General features: G+C 41.7%; 2 protein-coding genes across 2 annotated transcripts in view; one reads left to right on the top strand and one right to left on the bottom strand.

Moving 5' to 3' along the window:
* The window catches only part of ITM2B (integral membrane protein 2B), a 91,400-nt gene extending 67,919 nt beyond the window's left edge, over positions 1–23,481 (top strand). The window contains exons 3-8 of the mRNA XM_033948680.1: positions 97–294; positions 12,413–12,580; positions 18,644–18,811; positions 21,132–21,242; positions 21,901–22,051; positions 23,144–23,481. Coding sequence (XP_033804571.1) covers positions 97–294; positions 12,413–12,580; positions 18,644–18,811; positions 21,132–21,242; positions 21,901–22,051; positions 23,144–23,232 — 885 coding nt within the window. The 3' untranslated portion in view covers positions 23,233–23,481. The remainder of the gene's footprint in view (positions 1–96; positions 295–12,412; positions 12,581–18,643; positions 18,812–21,131; positions 21,243–21,900; positions 22,052–23,143) is intronic.
* LOC117362391 (ubiquitin-fold modifier-conjugating enzyme 1-like) lies at positions 9,233–9,815 on the bottom strand. The gene is given in 2 exon segments (XM_033948682.1): positions 9,233–9,472; positions 9,475–9,815. Coding segments are annotated over 2 exon segments (492 nt in total). The 5' UTR covers positions 9,785–9,815; the 3' UTR covers positions 9,233–9,290.
* Positions 23,482–23,711: the final 230 nt, after the last annotated feature.

The following is a 23,711-nucleotide window of genomic DNA, read 5'->3' as shown; positions in this document are numbered from 1 at the left end:
TTAAATTTAAAAAATAGATTTTTTTTTTTCTAAATCATTAATTTTTCTCCACCCTGTTGAAAAGTGACTTCACTGCTTTCTGTTTCCATGTTTTAGCAGCGTGGTGTGTTCTTCTGTGGCGTGGACTACATTCAGAATGACAAGAGTTTAACTCAGCCTGCTAATGAATCTTCAGCTTCTCCTTATCATTCAGATAAAGAAGACATTGATTCCACTAAGGAAGACGAAGTGGAATTCCTCAGTGGGCCAATTCCAAAGTTGAGGGATAATGATCCCTCCAAGATAGTTAATGAGGTAAAAACCTGCGTTTAGGCCCCTTGGAGAGCAGCACTACTTAGGTGATCATGGAAAACTGAAGGCAGTTTATATTCTGTGGTAATATAAGTTCTGAATAGTCTCATGTTTCACTAAAGGCACAGGCATTTTGTATAGGGGCTTACATAGTTATTTGCTTTGTTTTAGTTTGCACTTCTTTCAATACTAGCCCAAGGTGGGGAAGCATAAATTAGGAACAAGGCCCAATTTATGACTATTGTGGCCCCAGCTATAACGTTTAAGAGCAGAAGTTTTAGGTTTCATAGTTTTTCATGTTTGTGAATTACTGGGGGGGAAGGGGGGATGAGATTTAATATACCAGCTTTCTGTGATTACAGTCAAAGCGGTTTACATATGATATATAAGTATTTATTTTGTACCTGGGTTAATGAAGGTTTAAGTGTCTTGCCCAGAGTCACAAGGAGCAAACATTTCTATTAATTATTATTAAAGTAACATAATAGTAATGCAATATAAGGCCCTACCCTGAAGCTTGTCTAACTTATATGTAAATCCAGCCCTGATTAGGGGATAACATTCAAATAGTGATGCAAAGTCAACATGCATATACCTACAGTCATTGTACTTTCAAAGGGAAGTATATACTGGCCTTCTCAATAGAACTGCTGTTAGGACAAAGTAAGTGCTGTCACATCTAAACTAAACTAAACCTTGGGTTTATATACCGCACCATCTCCACGAATGCGGAGCTCGGCACGGTTTACAGGAAGAAAGATGGGTTAAAGATTGGCTTAGTGGCAGACTTCAGAGGGTGGTGGTTAACGGTACCCTCTCTAAAATGTCGGGGGTGACTAGCGGAGTGCCACAGGGTTCAGTCCTGGGCCCACTCCTCTTCAACATATTCATTGGGGATCTGACTCAAGGGCTTCAAGGCAAGGTAACCTTATTCGCTGATGACGCCAAACTATGCAATATAGTAAACGGCTATAATCTACAGGATGCTATGGAGCAAGACCTGCGTACTTTAGAAAGTTGGTCCTCGATCTGGCAGCTGGGCTTCAACGCCAAGAAATGTAAGGTCATGCATCTCGGTAACGGAAATCCTTGCAGAACTTACACCCTGAATGGAGAAACTTTGACCAGGACTACGGCAGAACGAGACTTAGGAGTAATCATCAATGCTGACATGAAAGCAGCCACTCAAGTGGAGAAGGCTTCATCTAAGGCACGGCAGATGATGGGTTGTATCAAGAGAAGCTTCGTCAACAGGAAGCCTAAAGTCATAATGCCATTGTACAGAGCCATGGTGAGACCTCATCTGGAATACTGTGTGCAATTTTGGAGGCCACATTACCGTAAAGATGTGCTCAGAATTGAATCGGTTCAGCGGATGGCCACCAGAATGGTCTCGGGGCTAAAGGGTCTCCCATACAAAGAAAGACTGAGCAAATTGCAGCTCTACACTCTCGAAGAGCGTAGGGAGAGGGGAGACATGATTGAGACTTTTAAGTACATCACGGGACGGGTCGAGGTGGAAGATGATATCTTTCTTCTGAAGGGACCCTCGACCACAAGAGGTCATCCGCTCAAACTCAGGGGAGGGAAGTTTCGTGGAAGCGCCAGGAAGTACTTCTTCACGGAGAGAGTGATTGAGCATTGGAACAAGCTTCCAGTGCAGGTGATCGAGGCACGCAGCATCTCAGACTTCAAGAATAAATGGGATACCTATGTGGGATCCCTACGAGGGTCATGCCAAGGGATAGGGTCACTAGGGTATAGACTTGAAAGAGCGGGTCAGTAGAGTGGCAGTATAATTACAATTATACTTAAGGGGGTCATTAGACTTAATAGGGGAGGGTCAGTAGTGTGGGCAGACTTGATGGGCTGTAGCCCTTATCTTCCGTCATCTTTCTATGTTTCTATGTTTCTAAGCTGTAAAACAGGCATCTCATCAGGATCACTCAAGAGGATATGCTGAGAGGCAAACCTTTGGCCACCAACTGTGGCTGGAGCCACCAACACAAACTTTGAAATGATTTTGCCATCCAGGTCAGCAGCATCTGGAGAGAATCTGCAGAGACCAGCAGGACAATAGTGCTTCCTGTAAGGAGTGTAGATGTTTTTTTGCCCAAGGAAGAATCACTAAGGTTACCATCATTGACTCCAGCGACAGTAGATAGTGCCAGTTTGTGTGGCTTCGGAAGAAAAGACATAGCCTTCCACTGTGTGAAAACAGATCCCCAAGTACTATAGGGATTATGTTGGCTCCAGGTGGCTTTTATGATGATTCAACCCAAGTCATATAGCAGTTAGGCAATTTGTGCCACTGCTTTCTTGCCGTCAGCCATGGACGAAGCTCTGATCAGCAAATCATCCCAACATGGATGCAACTGGATCCTTGCTGTGTGTAGGTACATTGCTGCAACTACCAGCACATTGGTAAAAGTGCAAGGTGCAGTTGCCAGACCAAATGGAAGTGCTGAGAATTGGAAATGCCTCTCCAGTACATGGAATCTCAGGAACTTCCTGTGAGCCAGAAAGATGGAAATATGCAAGTAAGCCTCTGTCAAATCCAGTGAGGTAGAAATTCCTCTGGTGCCACCGAAGAAGCTATGACCGAATGTAGTGTCTCCATCCAGAATAGGGGTACTTTTAGTGCTGCATTGACCGACTTCAGATCCTAGATTGTCCTCCAATCTTTTGAGTCATTCATAGGCAAGATAAAGTTTATAGAGTATCTGTCCAAGTCTTTGTTCAGAAGAGGTTCTATAGTGTGATTGAGTGTATGAACATCTCCCTCTAGTGGACACTTCCCTGCAGAGTCAGAGAATCCCTCAGCAAAATCTCCCTCCCCCTCTGTTGCTATCTTCCCTGTAAGGACACCTGGAGGAAAAGGAAATGAACAGGAATAAAAAGGTCAGGACAAGAGAGATGAAGAAAGAATTCTGGGGAAGCAGACTGGGGAGGGACTTGGAAGGAGATTTACTTGACTCTTTTTCTCCTTATTGCAGGACTGAGAGCTGATGTAAGCCCAATTTGGGACCTGTGAACTGTTATTTCAACAGCTCTCAGACTGCTTGTAACTAAGCTAATATTGTTTCTCTGAGATGGGGGATGGGTCCTGGTTACCTAACAAGCCAGTTTGTGTTACAATACAGCCCAGACTGGGACTAATTTCTGGACATTGAACAAGTGTGTGAACTAAACTTGTTGTAGGTATCTGAAGTTATTTTCTTTTATGAAGCAAGGCATTCAGGAAGAGTGTCTGAAATGAAGCCTTGCTTACTTTGAGTTGTTTTATCATTTCCTTATAGTACCATAATCTGATTACATACGGCTTCAAAATCCATGGGCTATTTTACTGTGGCTTGGAACTTGGCTGATCTTTCTGGCAGTCCAGCCGGAGAGTCTACAAATAAGTGCAGTAGAGGACAAAATAATTTGAGCTTGTAGCTCTCTTGAATGATGTCCGGTACACAGCAGTCCTAGCAAATCCCTGCCCAAAACTCCCAGTGAGATGACAATCTCCCTTCTATCTGCAAGAGTTCAGAGGTTGGTCTGGCATCATTATGACTGCTTTTGGGTGGAAACATGATAGTTGAGCCTCCAAAGCCTTGTCCAGAACTGTGAAATGGTCTCTTGAGCAGAGGAACTTGCTAGGGACTGAAACTGTCAAGAACCACATAAAATACTATGACCTGTCCCCCCAAGGCCAAAGTGGTCTACTGTCTGGTAAAGACTGAGGATGACGATCTTCCACCCTAGCCATAAGATAATACTTTGCCAAGTAGCATTTGTCCTTTGAAAGATAGCTGGCTTAATGTAGTTTTGGAAGCAGAATCTCCCGCCCATTGTCTAATCTATAGCATTCTAAGGGCAGAGCTAGAATAAGCAGAGACCTTGCTCATGACTCTAAATATGTCTTAGAGAGCATCTGCCCCCCGAAATTCACAACTGGGGGAAGCATCCTCCTCCTCTGATGGAGCCTGATGCAGTATAGTATGACAGATATGTGCAATAAAAGAAGCTGCTGCCGCCACCTTTAGCCCCAAAACCAAGGCCTCAAACTATTTTTTGAGGACTAAATCCACCCTAGATATTTTTCAAGTTTTCTCTTTGTTGACTTTTCTCAGATCAGTGTTAATAATGCAGATTAGCCCTCTTGTCATGCTGACCTTTGATGTTTAATTCTGATACTATCTGCCACACATTTTTCATCTTTACTGAACACCATAGTTTCAGCTGTCCTGCTCCAGAACTCTCATCATTTTTTCATCATGTTGTACTTAATCATTTTACATCTGAAACATTTATTGGCATTTTTCACTTTCAAGCATATGCACCTCACTCTGTATTCTGCATTTTTTACATGACCTAAGGTATGTCACATATTTTCCACGTCCACGCGGCTCACCTTTTCTAAAGTCTAAAGTATGTGCTCTTATTAAGGTGTAACTCTCAGAGCTCATAAGTTATCTTATTATTTTATTGTCCCTTTTGGCTTGCATTCTAAATATTGCTTACATGTTCTATAGCAAGGAGTACTCTTCAAAAGAATTTGATACACAGCCAAAACTGTTTCCCGATATCATTGACTTCTCTTATTTATTCATTTTGTCTTTGCATGCCTTTTATATGATATATATATATATATTTTTTTAAATTTTATCATTGTTTGACATGAACTCTTTGGGATTGATTTAAGGTAATATATTTTTTAATTTATAGTCTAATGGCTAGACAAGTTTTTTTTATGTAAAATCATTTTTAGTATATATAATTTATATGACATCTTTTTAATGTTTACAACAGAATGATTTATTGTTTTATTAACATTAATATAATGTTTTTGTTATCTTTTAATAATTTTATGTAATTTTTTTATACATATTTTATTTGTAATAGTTCTCTCTTACCTTTTTGATGATTTGAATATATTTATATATTTTTTGTCTTTTATATGTTTTGATATTATTATACATATTTTGCTATTGATATTGGTTGATTGACCCCCTGATGCAGGCCTCTCGGTCCTAAACATGGACCATGTCGGGTTGTATCTTTTTGTACTAATAAAGATGCACTAAAGAGTTATATATTCCACGTTGATTCTTTTTCTCTATTTTTTGGACTTGTGTTTGCTTTTGTGAAGAATTTTCTATTCCGCCTTTACCTATTCAGTTCAAGTTTGGATTACTTTACAAGACATTGGGTCAGTTACCCAGAAAATTACAAAGGCCATAAGAACTTAAGCAATGTCTCTGCTGGGTCAGACCTGAGGTCCATCGTGCCCAGCAGTCCGCTCACGCAGCGGCCCAACAGGTCCAGGACCTGTGCAGTAATCCTCTATCTATACTCCTCTATCCCCTTTTCCAGCAGGAAATTGTCCAATCCTTTCTTGAACCCCAGTACAGTACTCTGCCCTATTATGCTCTCTGGATGCGCATTAAAGGTGTCCACCACACGTTGGATAAAGAAGAACTTCCTAGCATTCGTTTTGAATCTGTCCCCTTTCAACTACATAGTAACATAGTAACATAGTAGATGACAGCAGATAAAGACCCGAATGGTCCATCCAGTCTGCCCAACCTGATTCAATTTAAATATATATTTTTTTTTTCTTCTTAGCTATTTCTGGGCGAGAATCCAAAGCTTTACCCGGTACTGTGCTTGGGTTCCAACTGCCGAAATCTCTGTTAAGACTTATTCCAGCCCATCTACACCCTCCCAGCCATTGAAGCCCTCCCCTGCCCATCCTCCTCCAAACGGCCATACACAGTCGCAGATCGTACAAGTCTGCCCAACTTTTCTGAATGCCCTCTTGTTCTTTTATTATTCGAAAGTTTGAAGAATCTGTCCCTTTCTACTCTCTCTATGCCCTTCATGATTTTGTAAGTCTCTATCATATCCCCTCTAAGTCTCATCTTCTCCAGGGAAAAGAGACACAGTTTCTCCAATCTCTCAGCGTATGAAAGATTTTCCATCCCCTTTATCAGACGCATCGCTCTCCTCTGAACCCTCTCGAGTAACGCCATGTCCTTCTTAAGGTACGGCGACCAATATTGGACGCAGTATTCCAGATGCGGACGCACCATCGCCCGATACAATGACAGGATAACTTCTTTCATTCTGGTTGTAATACCCTTCTTGATTATGCCTAGCATTCTGTTTGCCTTCTTAGCGGCCGCTGCACACTGTGCCGTCGGCTTCATTGTCATGTCCACCATTACCCCCAAGTCCCTTTCTTGGGTACTCTCATTTAATAACATCCCTCCCATCGTATAGTTGTACCTCGGGTTTCTGTTTCCAGATTAACATGGACTGTAGCAGAACGAGACTTGGGGGTGATCATTAGTGAAGACATGAAGTCTGCCAATCAAGTGGAGAAAGCTTCATCCAAAGCTAGACAAATCATGGGTTGTATCCGTAGGAGCTTCGTCAGCCATAAACCCGAGGTCATAATGCCTTTGTACAGATCCATGGTGAGACTCCATCTGGAATACTTTGTACAGTTCTGGAGGCCACATTACCACAAAGATGTGCGGAGAGTTGAGTCGGTTCAGAGAATGGCCACCCGGATGGTCTCAGGACTCAAGGATCTCCCGTATGGGGAATGGCTGGATAAGTTGCATCTATATTCACTTGAGGAATGCAGAGAGAGGGGGGACATGATCGAGACGTTCAAATATGTCACGGGCCGTATCCAGGTGGATGAAGATATCTTTTTTCTAAAAGGTCCCATGGCAACAAGAGGGCATCCGTTAAAACTCAGGGGTGGGAAATTTCATGGTGACGCCAGAAAATATTTCTTCACCGAAAGAATGGTTGATCGCTGGAATAGTCTTCCACTGGAGGTGATTGAGGCCAGCAGCGTGTCAGATTTTAAGAAAAAATGGGATTGGCACGTGGGATCTCTTCAAGGAGGGAGTTAGGGGGTGGGACATTGGTATGGGCAGACTAGATGGGCCTTGGCCCTTTTCTGCCGTCAGTTTCTATATTTCTATTCAATAGGGTTGCTAGTACAGATAGATCAGTACAACTATTAATACAGTTAGTTTATAGTTTCAAATAGGCTTTTAAAATTCCCATTTCAGTTACTTCAGGGTTTGCTCCCTATCTTGGTAGAGAAATGCTTTTAAAAGCTTTCTGAATCTGAAGTAGTGTTCACAAGTTCCCTTATTTTTGTGTGTTTGTAGATTTATTTGGTGACAGAGCATAGGCAGAGTGTGAGTAATCACACTTTATATATGTATATTTTAGAAAATGTTCCATCATTTATATCTGCTTCTGAGCAGGCATAATAGTAGTAAGTAGTAGTAGAAGTGGTATCTGCAGCTTCATTTTAGCTGCAGTTTCAGCAGGCTTTGTGGGGCACCTTTGTAGACTACCAACCTAGGCTACCTTATAGCAGCATGAGTATGAGGGTGTGGGCATGGAGCCTCAACAGACACAGCTACTCAGAGGAGTGCCGGTAAAACAAAACTCTTATTTACTCAAAAGAATGTAAATCTTGTTCCTTCACAGGCTCAATACTTTTTTATTCTTAAGTTTATCTTGAGATTTAGTAATAATCTTCCTGAAGCACTGTCCTTGACTGGGGCCCACAGGCTCAGTACACTAGTCTTTGTCTTCAAAATTAACCAAAACCAGGCCTGACCTGGCTCTGGTTTGGCCTCAAGGATTAGGATTTCACAATGTTCCAAGGTAAAACTTGACCTATCAGCATTAATCTCCTGCTACTTGGATTATTGTTAAAGGGAATTGGTAACTTCTAATACACCCCATCACAGACTTGTCATCAGTGGTGTGTAGCCAGGGTCTTCAGGTCAGTAGAGATACCCCACTTGAAGTATTGTGCTCAGGTTTAGAGGCCATATCTGGCCAAAGATATATAAGAAGACTTGAAGCGGTCCAGAGGAAAACGATGAAAATGGTAGGGGTTCTCTCAGGGTTTCTGCAGCTAGCATTGTGCTTGTTGCAGGTTTCCGGGTTTTATCAGGTAGAGACCTAGAAGATGCAGCGAGACACGGAAACCTGCAATAAGCAAAATGGTAGGGGATTTGCCAAACGAAGTATGAGATGAGACTAGTGTACTCTGGAAGAGAGGAAGGACAAGGATGATATGAGAAAAGACATTTAAATAGTTGAAAGGTATTAATATAGAACTAAATCTTTTCCAGAAAAGGAAAATTGGTATAATCAGAGGACATAAATTGAGGTTGAAGGTTGGTAGACTTAAGAGTAATTGTAAGGGCGACGAACCTTTTTGTGAGGCAAGTAAGTAAAAAGTAAGAGGAAAAGAATGCCGCTTTGGTTCTCAAAAGTAGTAGCTGAGAAGGTAAGGAATAAGAGGTTAGCTTTCATAAACTACAAAAGATCGCAGAAAGAGGAAGACAGGCAAAAATATCTGGAAAAGTTGAGAGGGTGGTTGTGTAGTCAGGAAAGCAAAGATGCAACGGTAAAATGGTGAGACAAGACATTTTTTTAGACATATTACTGATAGGAAGAAGTGCAAAAGTGGCATTGTGAGACTCAAAGGTGAAGGGGAGGAATATGTAGAAGCTGATAAAGAAAAGGCCGAATTGCGTAACAAATATTTCTGTTCTGTGTTCATGGCTGAAGCACCAGGAGCGGGACCACAGAAGACAAACGTGAATAGGGATGGAGGAGTAATAGATCCTGATCTATTTTCAGAGGTTTCTGTTTGTGAGGAGCTAGCTAAAATAAAGGTAGACAAAGCGATGTGGCCGTATGGTGTAACCGAGGGAGCTGAAGGAACTTAGAGAAGTTCTGATAGCTCCGCTGACTGACCTTTTCAATGAGTCTCTAGAGTCGGGAGTGGTACTGGAGGATTGGAGAAGGGCGGATGTGGTTCCACTACACAACAGTGGAAGTAAGGAAGAAGTAGGGAATTACAGGCCAGTAAGTCTGACTTCTTATTTTTTTTTTTTTCAAGCTGTGACATTGTTAGCTTTATTTACCCCAGGCCCTCCTGCCTGGCATCCGAAGAGCATTCATTTATCTTTGTGTTCGATCAGACCTTTGGCAATGAGATCTGGGATCTCTACCGCCAACCATGGGCCCAGCCCTAGTGCCATGAGATGTGCCAGCCCAAACTTAGGGATATTTCTGACCCAGAGGGGCTTAAAGTGATCCGTTAAGCAGATCTTCCCACCTCTGTACATTTTGGCTGTTTTCCATCCAGCTCTGGAATGGCTACCTCTGGAGCAGTTGATGGATAGGTGACTGGTATATCAAATTCAATGTCAAATTTATACTTGAGGAGCTCGTGAATGTACCAACACTTCCCGAACCACCTGTTACCCTCCTTGTTGGATTCCAGTCTGAACCAGTCATTGTCTGCACTCTTGTTGTTTTCCACATACTTGATGAGCGCATGGTATTCCTCCTTCAGCCGCTGCACCCACAGCTCCCAGTCCCGCGGGCCGGTGTTGGTCTTCAGCACCGGGATCTGGGACACAGCACGCCGCGTCGCCTCGTCGGCCATGTCAGCTCCAGGGAAAAGCCGGCCCGGAAGTGGAAGTTGATTCTCTTTCATTTGAAAGGAAACTCTGCAATGAGAGGGCATAGGATGAAGTTAAGAGGTGATAGGCTCCAGAGTAATCTAAGGAAATACTTTTTTACAGAAAGGGTGGTAGATGCGTGGAACAGTCACCCGGAAAAGGTGGTGGAAACGGAGACTGTGTCTGAATTCAAGAGAGACTGGGATAGGCAAGTGGGATCTCTCAGAGAGAGAAAAAGATAATCGTTACTGCGTATGGACAAATTAGATGGGCCATTTGGCCTTTATCTGCCATCATGTTTATATGTTAGGAAATTATTTTTCACGGAGAGGGTGGTGGATGCCTGGAATGCACTCTCGAGGGAGATGGTGGAGAGGAAAACGGTGACGGAATTTAAAAAAAGCATGGGAACACAGAGGATCTCTAATTAGAATATGAATGGGCAGACTTTCAGTCTGAATTCTGCAAATGAGATGGTTTGGATAGGCTGGATTGAGCTTCAACAGCAACTCAAGTAGTTGGAACCTAAGAATAGTACCGTGTGGACTTATAAGGCCTATGCTCCAGAAATAACAAAGAAAAAAGACCATTTTAATTTAATCATGATTTTGTAATGCATGTAATTACAGAACAGACTTGGATGGATTATTCTGGTCTTTATCTGCTGTCATTTACTATTCAGTGAAGGCCCTGACCGCGGGCTGCTGACTGCTTACTCCTGATTCCTTATCTTTGCGCTGACTGCTCACTCCCAGCTCTTTCATGTAAGATGCTCACTCCCGGCTTCTCCTACTTTCCTACTTGCCGTCAGGGGATTCTGTATATTGAATTTCCTGCAGGCTGACCAGTCCAAGGTCAGTACATCTTTCGGGCTTCTCCTCTGCAGTTCTCAAGCGCGGGAGCATTGGGGATTCAGAGGCGGGATAGAATCCCCAAAGGTGTTTTGTTTTTAACTTGATTGGTTGGGCTGGAAGAACTTCTGAGCCTGCCCAACCAATGAAATTAAAATAAAACAAAAAGCCTGCCTTTTGAGATTTTGTTCCACCTCTGAATCCCCGAGGCTTCTGTGCTTGAAGACTGCAGAGGAAGAGTCCAAATGATGTACTGAGGAGGGAAGGAGTGCACACAAACAGTCAGTCTCTGGATGGAGGAAAATGTCCTGTCCCCATTTCTGGCCTGAAGGAAACAGTGAGAATGAGATGCCCTGTCTTATTTGTGAGTAGGAAATGGCCTGAAGCAGCTGAAGTAAATGGGCAAGTTAGGGAAACTTGTTCCGTATCTTAGAAACTTTCAATGAAAGTGAAACGTCACCTTATTGAGATAAAAAGAATGGAAACCAAACAGTTGTATTGTTAATACAGAGGCACTTTTGTCTATCAGGTTTCTCATGGCTGTGAAGGGCGTGAGCTTAGTAACTGAGTAACTGGAGTTTTCAAATGTCCCTGCCAATATTGAGTTCATCTGCTTCTTATGTATGAACTTCTTACTCTAATCTAAAGCATTATTTCCTTAGTTAAAGGCTTGTTTCTTATGCATTATTGATACCTTTCAAACTATCTGGATATCTTGATTAAAGCCCTTTTTTTAATGGGGCATATGTTGTGCATGTGTAACACATGCACATCATCTATGCCATTAAAAAAAAAGCCCTGAACTGCTTGAGTGGCAGGAGTCTGCTTTGGGGCTTCTCCTGTTGCTCAGCTGTTCAGGCTTCCCCAAACCAGCTTTGCACATGGGTGAGAGCTGGTTTCTAAACAACTGATCAGATAGGATTACGTCAGACCTCCGCAAAACTCAATAGCAAGGGAAGCCATTTGAACATCGATCGCCATTTAGAAATCAGCCCAAAATTTGGCCCTTAGCAACCCGCATGGTCTTAACAATCATCCGTGTTGCATCTTGCTCTAGGTCAGGAGACTGTTCTGCGGACACAGGATAAGCATCTTGAATGCTGAGAATTTTAGACTTTAGAAACTTGTGACTTTGAATATTGAATCAACGATTTAAGTTAAACATTTCAGTATTAATCTGAACTGGATACTGACTTAACAGGGTTTGTTAAAGGACCAATGAGGAATGCAGTATTGCTGTTGGAAAATTTATACCATAAGATGTTCACTTTCTGAAGGTCAAAAAAAAATTGGGTTCTAATTTAGAGGCTGTTTGATTATTGCTGCAATCCTTGTATAAGACATACAAATCACCCATACTGGAGCAACCAAAGGTCCATTTAGCCCAGTATCCTGCTTCTAACATTGGCCAAGCCAGGTCACAAGTATCTGGCAAATTTATAAGAAGCAGTAAGATTCCATTACTACCTACCCCCTAAATAAACTGGTGGGTTTTTTTTCAAGGTTTATCTTAATAATAAATTATGGGCATAATCTCCATTAACTTGTCCAGACCTTTTTTTTTTTTTTTTTTTTAACCCAGCTATGATAACTGCTTTAACTACATCCTCTAAAAGTGAATTACTTGATTTTGAATTGCTTGGAAAAAATGTTTTCTCCAATTTGTTTAAAAGCAATTGGACTTCACTGTTATATGTATTATTTTAACTGCATGGTAAATTTCTTTGGCATAGACATTTTATACTTTCTAATTGCATCCAGGATAATATGACTCTAACTGAGCTCTCTACAGAGCCCTTAGGAATTCATCACCATTCCTTTAAAGAAGTCATTGAGGTTCTGGTGGAAGAGGTTGCAGAACTTATGGATATGTTGATTCCAGCACTCAATGACAGTGACACTACTGAAACAGCTAACGACATTAACAAGGTATGTTTGGAAAAGAAGCATTCAGCTCAAAGATGGTGGTGCATCAGCATACAGCTTTTATAAGAGCTTCAGATAGCTTAACAGATTATTGCCAGTTGTGATTCTTTTTTTTTTTAATGAAATTTATCATTCCATCATGGTAAGAGACGGAATAGAAGTTGCAGCTATTCTTGGGGCCTACACATCTTTCTGAGCAATCAGTGTGCTGATAAATTATACAGCCACAGTTTTTTCAATGTCCCAGATATTCTTTATACTTATTTTATAATTCCTATTTAGGGCCTCAGATTTGCCATTAGGTGCCACACATTTCTGGGGTCACCAATCAACTTTTGGCTATGGCTTCCTCACTAACCCCATTATACTTTTTTTATGTTTTTATATATAAAGTGCTCAGTGCTATATTAATAACTTAATCTGTTTTTTCTTAGCATAAAAACTTATAAGAACCTTATAACTTATCTCAAATCTTTTCTGTTAGTAACATCGGGAAGGGACCTGTCATTTGACATGTTTCGCCCTCAGGCTGTTTCAAGAAAAGTCCCCCCTTTTGAAATTTACTCGTACCATCCCGATCTGCATAGCATTTCTTCAGATCGGAATGGTACGAGTAAATTTCAAAAGGGGGGACTTTTCTTGAAACAGCCTGAGGGCGAAACATGTTGAATGACAGGTCCCTTCCCGATGTTACTAACAGAAAAGATTTGAGATAAGTTATAAAGTTCTTCTAAGTTTTTATGCTAAGAAAAAACTAAGAAAAAATGGATTAAGTTATTAATATAGCACTGAGCACTTTATATATAAAAACATTAAAAAAAGTATAATGGGGCTAGTGAGGAAGCCATAGCCAAAAGTTGATTGGTGACCCCAGAAATGTGTGGCACCTAATGGCAAATCTGAGGCCCTAAATAGGAATTATAAAATAAGTATAAAGAATATCTGGGACATTGAAAAAACTGTGGTGATTATACTTGTCAATGTCTTACTTGCCTATGACTATAATTGATACTGATAAATTATACAGATCATAGAGTTCTATTCATATAGGAACTCACTTTTAAAGCACTTAGACACCGCCTAACTTATAGCGCTATTATTAGAATCATGGCCTATATGTGTATTCTACTGAACTACTTCAATGGTCCAAGTCTAAATGATAACAAATCAAACAAAAAACAGACTGGATAAGAAGAATTAAACTAGAACTGTTTTTTCGTACTCTCAGATATCCACGGGGTTGATCATTAAAGATCTCAATACCCTGTTGTTAGTGGAATTGAATATCAATCATCGAGTACTTTTAAATACTGCCACCATGTGCTTATTAAATAAATAAATATGTAGGTATAATGCACTTATCTTAGTGAAGCTTATAGTGTTGCTGCTATACCCTGAGGCTTTAGAGTACAGCCTCTATTCCCTACGGGGACCCGTTTCGCCTTCAATTGGCTTCATCAGGGGTCAACATTCTAAAAAGATAAACCAAACAAAGTGCTAGTTAAAAACTTTGAAAAGAAGGAAGGAAAGTTGAAGTTAAGTACTTTATATCAATATTTAAAGTTAAAAGAGAGAAGACATACTGACTTACTTGTTGTTTATAGCTCGGGTTCACGAGACAAAATGGCGATTAAGCTCCGTGAACGCCGACGCATGCGCTGTATTTATATGATTAAATTAAAGCGAGGTAAAATAAGATAAAGTAAGCGCATGCGTGTAAAGACTGGTTGTTCATATCTGTATGCCTCAATGTGTGTAGAATAATATTAATTAAAATGCCAAAAAGGTCTATTTAATAGAATACCTTCCAGTTTATAGTAGTGTTTAAACCTTTTGGAGTCATAGTCTGTAATCTATAGATCCATCTAATCTCCCTTTGTGCAAGGCGTTTCTTTCTATCCCCACCCCTTTCTTTCCCTTCTTCTTTATCAATGCAACAACATTTTAGATCTTCAAACTTATGGTTAGCCGTGTTGCAATGTTCTACTAAAGGAGCCGTCATTTTATTTAGTTTCAAATTAGATTTATGTTCAATCATTCTCGTTCTAAAACTTCTAGATGTCATACCTATGTATAATTTATCACAGGGACACAGTATCATGTAGATCACAAAATCAGAAGAACAAGTCAGAAAGTCATTAATATAATACGTTTTACCATCTGTTTTATTAATAAAAGAGTTTTGCGAGATGGTAGAAACGCAAATGCTGCAATGTCCACATCTATGGAAACCCTTTGGCAACAGTTTGTGTTTATCTCCTTTATAAGCTTCACTAAGATAAGTGCATTATACCTACATATTTATTTATTTAATAAGCACATGGTGGCAGTATTTAAAAGTACTCGATGATTGATATTCAATTCCACTAACAACAGGGTATTGAGATCTTTAATGATCAACCCCGTGGATATCTGAGAGTACGAAAAAACAGTTCTAGTTTAATTCTTCTTATCCAGTCTATATGTGTATTCACCATAATTGTATGATTCGGTGCCAAAATCCCGTAAGATCTGCAAAGGCTCAAAAAAGAGCACAGAGGGTACTTTAGCCCTCTCAGGGACAGAGATTTCCCCTAGAGTTTAATATGCTGTTTCAAGCTTATCTAGCTAACGAGTATGGCAAATTTGCCTACTATGGTGGTCCTGTTAGCACCAGGGGTCCTTTCCCCCAAGAGCGCAGGTCCCCAGCAACAGAGCCATGTGCAGTCAGGGGCATACTGTGCCTGAGGATGACTCGGATGATCCAGATGATGATCTCATGCCTTTATTTTCTCTGGCACTTCCACAATGGGGGATATGGCCGCAGTCACAGATCTACAGGACCTGGATCTGGGGGAGAGTCTGGATCTTGGGGAGGACCCCACTGTTTGGTGACTTTTCAAACCTTTGGTGCTGATAGGGATCATTTCGGAATCCCTTCAGGAGCTGAAGTTAAGAGACTTCTCAGTCCTTAACAGCGCAGAGCTCCCGTATGTGTAGCACAAAGCCACAGTCTTCTTGTTTTCCTGGCCATTCAGATGTCAAAAAGATGCCTCTTCGAGCAGCAAAAGCTATGTCTAAACACTATCTGATGGATACTTTTAATCAGCTTTTTGTTTCCCCATAGGTAGATTCTTTGGTGACACAGGTAATTAAGCCAGTGAAGGTGGTGTGATGTTGAAGGACGCCCAAGACCACCAAATAGATTTTGTGCTCAGAAGGCTTTTGGATTCTGTGGCATCATCCTTTGTCGCCAGAGCCTATCACTCCAAGCTGCGTCATGATCCTGACACCATCATGGATAAGAATCTCCCATTTTTGATTGCTGGAGTGGACTTATGTGTCCAGTACCCTGAATGATCTATTCAGGGTGGTGAGCAAGCTTTCAACTTGCTCTATCTCTGTGCGCCAGATGCTTTGGATCAGACAGTGGTCAGAGGATTCTTCGTCCAAGGTAACCTTCAGTAAATTGCCATTTAAGGGGCAGTTATTATTCAGAAAGGTTTTGGACAGCCTTATGGCTAGTGTACAAGACTGGAAACCTAAGTCCTTGCCAGACAACAAACCTTGGTCTTCCAAGGGGCCATGGCGTTCTAGTTTTCATTTCTCCAAACAGTATTGTCAATATTCCGGAGGTTCCTCTGGTTAAAAATCTTAACAGAACACCAAAGGTTTGGTGGAACTAGGCACCCACAATCTTCCTCTCCAAAGAAGCAGTTCCAACACCAGACCCTCGGCCGGCTCTCCACGAATTGGAGGGGAGGCTCTCAGCATTCCTGGAGGAGTGGTCAGATATCACCACAGGTCATTGGGTACTGGACATTCTAAGAGATGTGTACAAACTCAGAGCTTTTTCTGGACTCCCCAGCAGGGAAACCAGAAAAAGAGGTGAAGGTCAGAGCCACTATCCAGAGATTACTGGATATTGCGGCCGTAGAGCCTGTTCAGAATCTGACTTGGGATCCGGCAGATACTCAATATATTTCATCGTGCCAAACCAAAGGCCCTGAAGACTGGAGACCAATTCTGGATCTCAAAGCTGTCAATGCAGCTCTCAGAATTCCTTGGTTCTGAATGGAAACAATGTGGTCGGTGATTGCCACAGTCTCGCTGGGGGAATTTCTGGCTTATCTGGATTTGACAGAGGCCTATCTTCATATTCTGATTTTTCAGAACACAGAAGGTACTTGAGTTTCCACATCTTGCAACAGCACTTCCAGTTTGTGGCTTTGTCCTTTGGATTGGTGATAGCGCCTTGGAATCTTACCAAAGTGATGGTAGTTATAGCAGCACACTTATGGAAGATTGGCTCATCAGTAACCCATCAGAGTCAAAAGTTCACCAAGCAGTTCGCCCAGTCGTCCAGCTGCTGTAGAAATTAGGCTGGATAATCAACTTTCAGAAGAATCACCTCATTCCAACACAAGACCTAGAATACCGAGCGAACAGAGTGTTTCTTCCACAATTGTGCAAGAAGAAGAAGCTTCAATTTATCCTTACCTTTCTGAACGGTCACGCCCCCAACAGCCTGGCAATACTTGCAGGTTCTGGGGTTGATGGTCGCAACCATATATGATGTTCCTTGGGCGAGGACCCACTCATGACTGCTTCAGGAAGCGCTTATCTCCTGTTGGAGTCCACAAAGGGATCTGCTCCATCCACTGCTCTCTTGGAGATTGGAGGCTCTTTGCAGTCTAGCCTGGTGGTTGAATTTCTCTCTCTCCAGAGTTCCCCTCTGGATTTCCACCTGGGCGATCTTGAAGATGGATGTAAGCCTTTCCAGATGGGGGTGCTTTGCGTGGACCATCCACTTTCTGAGAGAAAGTGGTCGATCAATCGCTTAGAGCAGTCCAGCTGATGCTCCTGCACTTTGAAAGAACGCTCCAGAACAAGGTGGTTTGAGTCTTCTCAGACAATGCCACAGAAGTAGCCAATATCAATCACCAAGGGGGCACCAGAAGTGTTCCTATACGGTGGGAGACTCAAAATCCCTTTTGCTTGGCAAAAAATCATCTTCTAGTGCTTTCAGTGGCAAACCTAGCAGGAATAGACAACATGCAAGTGGGTTATCTCAGCCACCAAACTCTGGATCCAGGGGAATGGTCACTGTCCCAGAGAGCTTTCTTATGTGTAGTGAGGAGAAGGGGACGTCCAACAAGAAGGTGGCTTGGTTCTTCAGTCACCGTCGTGAACCAGGAAGCGAAGGATTGGATGCCATGGTTCATCCATGGCCACAGGAGGGTATTCTTTATGCCGTCCCTCCATGGCCCATAATAGGGCATCTTCTGTGAAGGATTAAGACACTCCAGGGTCAGGTGATTCTTGTGGCACCTGATTGGCCAAGACACCCATAGTATGCGGATCTGGTACGTCTGTAGCTAGGTTGGGTTTATGTGAATGTGGATGTCATGGTTCAGGCAATCTCGGTGACTGGTTGGACATATAGTACTGCCAATAACAAGTGTTCCTTGAGGAATGCCATATTTAGATAGTCTTGGCAATTAGACATGGAGTTCACCAGTACACACTGGTGCCTTTGATCTAGGAAAGACCTGAACCATGATAGGGCAGTCTCACCATTCTCTGCAAATCTGGGTAATAAAATGTCATGGTCCAAAGTGTCAAAGGTAGCACTCGGATCCAACAGAATGAGTAGTGCATCATCGCCCTTGTCCATGTATACCGTTCACTGCAGATATGTTAATACCCATTGATGACTCCATGACTTATTTTCTTAGATTCTGCAAAGCATGTGTTCTTAGTCACATTCTCTATAAGTTGTAAGTTATTGATTCTGTAGCTTTGTTTTGATCCTGTAGCATGTTATTAACTCTGTAATGTATGTATCTCTATTCCTGAAAAATTTGTGTATGTATCCTTGTAACCCATTCTGAGTTCCTGGGGAAGACGGGCTATAAAAATGAATAAATAAAAAATGCAGTTTAGTGAAAGGACCCCCTTAAATAACTCTAGAACAATAGGTAATAAACTAATGGAGTATAAGAAAAGGCCTTGTTTGAAAGTGGCTAACTTCTCTGGTGGCTGCACATACTGTAAGCTGTTCCTATTCTATCTCGTTACATCCAGAATGAGATGACTCCAACTGAACCCCCTACAGAATCATCAGGGTCTCATTATCAGTCAATGAAAGAAGGCATTGAAATCCTGGAGGAGGAGAATGTAGAATTCATCAATGTGCCAATCCCAGGGTTTGGGGAGAGTGACCCTTCTCGGATAGTTCATGACTTTAGCAAGGTAAGAAACTGTGCTTAGGCAGTACCGAGGTTGGCACTGTTGAGGGGTCTGCCTCATTTGAATTCCTTGTTTTGTAATGTTATGTTATGCCAGTTCTTGTATTCTGCATTTACCTTGTCAGTTCTAGGATGGATTCCACAGAATAAGAGCTAAATCAGTTCAGCAAGAAATTACAAAGCTTTATAATAACTACACGACAAATTAAAATGATAAAATAAGTGCGAGAGGGTGCTAAAAAGTTCTCAGCCCAACCAACTTCCTAAATTCTGAGTGTTATTTTGCCACTGTAGCTGAAAAGAGTGTGTTTTTATTTTGCAAAGTGCCAATTTGCAGAATTGTAATGCTATGTTTTGACATTGCTTCAGATTATTGATTGAACTATAGGACTATGCCTGTTCTACCATTTTTAGGCTTTTGGGCCTAGTGATGCTAAGAATAATTTTCACTTCTGCCAGCATCTTGGAATTGTACATGCTGTTTGTCTGTTAGCTAGGCCATCTACCTAAAGGGGCTTCACTGCCAGTAGTGCTGATTTCTCATATAACTGACATTATTTGGCCTAATATTCAATTAAATTGTGTGTGTACATCAGCTATGTGCTAGTGTTGCCCGTTTTTGATTCAAATCGATTTACCAATACGAATCAGGTGAATCAACTCGAATCGATTTGCTTTTAAAAAAAAATTGCCCTCCAGATTCGGTGACCAACTCTCCTCTCCATGCCTTCCTAAAGCAGGAGCGGCAGCACTGCCTCTTGCTGGCTGTCCACTGCCGCTGCCGCTTTAGGGGGCGAGGGGGGAGGATCAGTTGGGAAGGCCTGCCCCCCTCCTCCGAAGGCCTGCATGTTCGGCTAGCTTCCCCATTCTTACCTTAACATAATACGGCAGCCTGCAGGATCGCAGGTGCTGTAGCAATCCTTGCAGCTGCTGTCATCAGTGGCATGTTCCCTCTGCTGTGGTCCCGCCCCTCCTCTGACATCAGGGGCAGGATCGTGGCAGAGGGAACATGCCGCCGATGATGATGGCAGCTGCAAGGATCGCTACAGCACTGGCGATCCTGCAGGCTGCCGTATTATGTTAAGGTAAGAGCGAGGAAGTTGGCCGACCATGCAGACCTTCAGGGGAAGCTGGGAGAACATGCAGGCCTTCAGGGGAAGCTGGAGGAACATGCAGGCCTTCGGGGGGGCAGGCCTTTTGGGGAGGGGGGGCTCTAGTATAGAAGTACATGGAAGGGGGGTTCAAAGAGACCTGCATATAATGGGGGGGAAATAAATAATGGGTCTAAAAACAGAGGAGAAGGAGAGAGATGGTGGACAATGGGATTTAGGGAAGGAAGGAACAGAAAAGAAGAGAAGTTGGACACACAGTGTGGTGTTGAGGGGGGAGGGGTAATAGAGATACTGGATAGGATAGTAGTTGGGAAGAAAAAGGGAGAGCTGGTGGACCCTGGGGTGGTGAGGAAGAAGAGAAGATACTGGATGAAGGGTAGTTGAGAAAAAGAGGGATGATGGGGACCATCACTGTAGCTGTGGGGGGATAGAGATGAAGAAAAGGAAAGATGCCAGACCTCCAGGGGAGGGAAGGGAAACGGAAGGGGAGGACAGAGATGGATAGATGGCAAGAAGAAAGAAGGAGACCCTGATCAGAAGACAACCAGAGCCTGGGACCAACATGATCTGAATAATGACCAGACAACAAAAGGTAGAAAAAATAATTTTATTTTCTGTTTTGTGATTACAATATGTCAGATTTGAAATGTGTATCCTGCCAGAGCTGGTGTTAGACCACGAACATGAGCTAGGATTTAACAGAGAGAGGAAAAGTCTTTTTTGTTTGTTTATTTTGTTTACACCATAGCGCCAGTGTGGGTAGGAGAGGGCAGAGGAGGAGAAGAGGCTATAAAATAAACCCACCAGGATGTTTGAAAAAAACATCCAATTGAGCAGGAAAATCGAATCGAAAAATTGATTCAGTAGGCTGAATTGAATCAAATTTTTTTTTCCGGAATCGGGCAGCACTATTATGCGCACAATTTTAGGCACTATTTTAAAATTTTCAACCTTTTAAAAAAGTTATAGCAATTGTGTTCAACTTTTTGCCGCCCTCTTTCATCTTTTACAGCACCTTCCTCCACCCCTCAGTTTACTGATTCCAGGAGTTGGACCTGTTATTTTTATAAATTTGTCATAATCAGTAACAGTGAGCTGATTATGTAATATATTAACTTACCATCTTGGTGTGTTAACGATCATAATTATGAGTATGTTTCAAATTATTTGTAGTTACAGTTTTTCTTAAAATTAATGTGTTTTCTTTGCCAGAACGTCACAGCCTACCTTGATCTCAGCTTGGATAAGTGCTATGTGATACCTCTGAACACTTCAATTGTTATGCCACCAAGAAACCTTATGGAACTACTGAAGAACATTCGGGTATGTTCGATGTGCTACAGGTTGTCATTTCTCCAACTTGTAACACCGACCCAATGGCATTGCAATGCAGAGGGCTTGGGTTTTATTTCAAGGTCAGGTCGTCTTTTCTCCAGACGGGCCAAAGGTGAGGATACTGTAGACGCAGCATTCATAGCCCCCAGTGAAAGGGGGCTATGAACTTCATGGGAAATTCTTCAGAAGGCAAATTGTTAGCATTCCACAAGAAGTTAAAATTGCATCTATTTCCCAGAGCAGAGCTTCTCAGCTCTCTCATGGAGGCATACCTACCCAGTCAGGTTTTCAGGATTACCACAATAAGTATGTATGAAGCATACAATGAGCCTCCAACAAATGCAACTAGGCTTTCAGAATGGTCCTTAATAGTGTACAAACTTGTATCTTCTCTAAGGCAAGTGTAGCTAGCTATGTGTATTCTCTGTGTGTATGCAGATAGGGGTAATTTTATAGAGGTTTTCATTTGTGTCAAGCCTATTTTAAATGCAGAAAAGGGATCTGATTTTATACACGATCGGTTTGCTTAGTGAATCTAGCCCCAAGGGTCTTAACCTTGTAAATGGCATTCAGTTTTAAATTAGCGCATTTATGTCTCTTATATGGTTAGCATGTTAATTAACCTGATGGTGTTTTCTTAACATAGGCTGGAAAGTACATGCCTCGCTCATACCTGATTCGTGAACAGATGATTGTTACTGAACAGATTGAAAATGTGGATCACTTGGGTGTTTTTGTCTCTCAAATGTGCCGTGGGAAAGAAACCTATAAACTGAAGCGTAAAGAGAATGCACAAGGTACCGCTATTAAATGTTACAAATAATGCAAATGAAGGACAGGTTTCAGAGAGTCGCTCCAGTGGCTTACGTTCTAGGAGACATGAGTAAAGATTGCAGCCTGACTGATTCTGCTGCAGCTGCCGTAGTAGTAGTGGCACACAGACTACCTAGGGCTGGGAAGAATTGGACCAGTCTACTTTATTATGGATCACAGGACATTTAGGGGGGAAGTCATCAACACAGGCATGTTAAGATGTCCTTAGTGTAGCTCGGATGTTTATCTCTCCTATAGCATGTATAGTTGATTAACATACCTTGGCTGTTCATATCTACCATAGCATGTATATACCTAGCGTAGCTCGGATGTTCTCTACTATATCTCAGTCTTTGTACCACTCACTTCCCAAATACGTCCTGTCCGTATGTGTCTCGACCATATTGTGTATGTACTCCTGTAACCTGTCCTGGGCTCTTTTGGTAAGACGGACTTGAATAAATAAATAAAATATTTTACTGTTAATCCCAGTTATTAGTAACCACATCCCATTGCATAAAATGGGATCTGTGCTAAAATAACATGAATTAATGGTAAAATAATCTATCTTAATTGTAGCCCACATTAATAATCTCACTCCTTAGAGGTGCAGTGGTGTAGCCATGGGTGGGCCTGGGTCGGTAGGAGCCCCCCTCTAAACGCCACAGGACATAGGTACAGAAATCTCTCCCTGCCTCCTCCTTTTCCTGTTACACCATCTCTATCTTCTTTTCTTTTTTTTTATTATTTATGAGATTTTCCATTTTAATACAAGCATTTCTATCTTCTTTTCTTAACCCCTCTCCTGTTAGCCATCTCTCTGACTTGACTCAGCCCACCATTCTCTCATTATCTCCCCCAGCCCCTCTTCCCCCCCCTTCAGTTCCACCCTTCCCCTCAAAGCTTTGATTTTCACAGTGGCCACATAGTGGCCCACAGGTGAAGCCTTGTACTTCCATGCTCTGAAAGGCTTTTTTTGTGAGCTTATCAAGCTGCCTTAAGTGGGGTAGGATAGAATCACACTCCTTTCTCTTTTTAAGCACTGCTTTTTTTTTTTTTTTTTAATTTCTCCACAGGAATCCAGAAACGTGATGTTAGCAGCTGTCGCAAGATTCGTCACTTTGAGGGCAGCCTTGCTGTGGAAACACTTATTTGCAATCAGTAAATTACAAGTGGATGAAGTATTTTGATAGCATGGTTCTCTCTCTTTTTACTGTGTGCTGTGATTTACCTTCTTTCTCCAACAATACTTTTGAATGTTATTTGTGGATAGGCCTGTTTTGTTTCTGACACTTCCATATAATGAACAGCTTAAAACTATTTTGTTTCATATATTATTTTTTGCATTGTACTTAAAAACTGTCTTCCTCGAACAAATGTTTGACCCAGAGTGGTTTACATTGAACAAAATAATCCAGTAATATATGTTGTTGTTGTTATAATATACAGGTAGTACCTGAGTCATATACCATAATACATAAGAAATCTAGGATATACCCTTAAAAATAAATACATCAATAAATACATAACAGTGTAATTGGAATGGGCTGAGAACCAAGGGAACTGGGTTCAATTCCCATTGCAACTTTTACCCACTTTAGATTGTGAACCCACTAGGGACAGAAAAAGTACCTCATATAATGT

This window comes from Geotrypetes seraphini, chromosome 6, assembly GCF_902459505.1.
Source record: "Geotrypetes seraphini chromosome 6, aGeoSer1.1, whole genome shotgun sequence".
NCBI lineage: Eukaryota > Metazoa > Chordata > Amphibia > Gymnophiona > Dermophiidae > Geotrypetes > Geotrypetes seraphini.
Note: the sequence above shows the minus strand (reverse complement) of the source record. Positions and strands in the feature narration are given on the sequence as shown.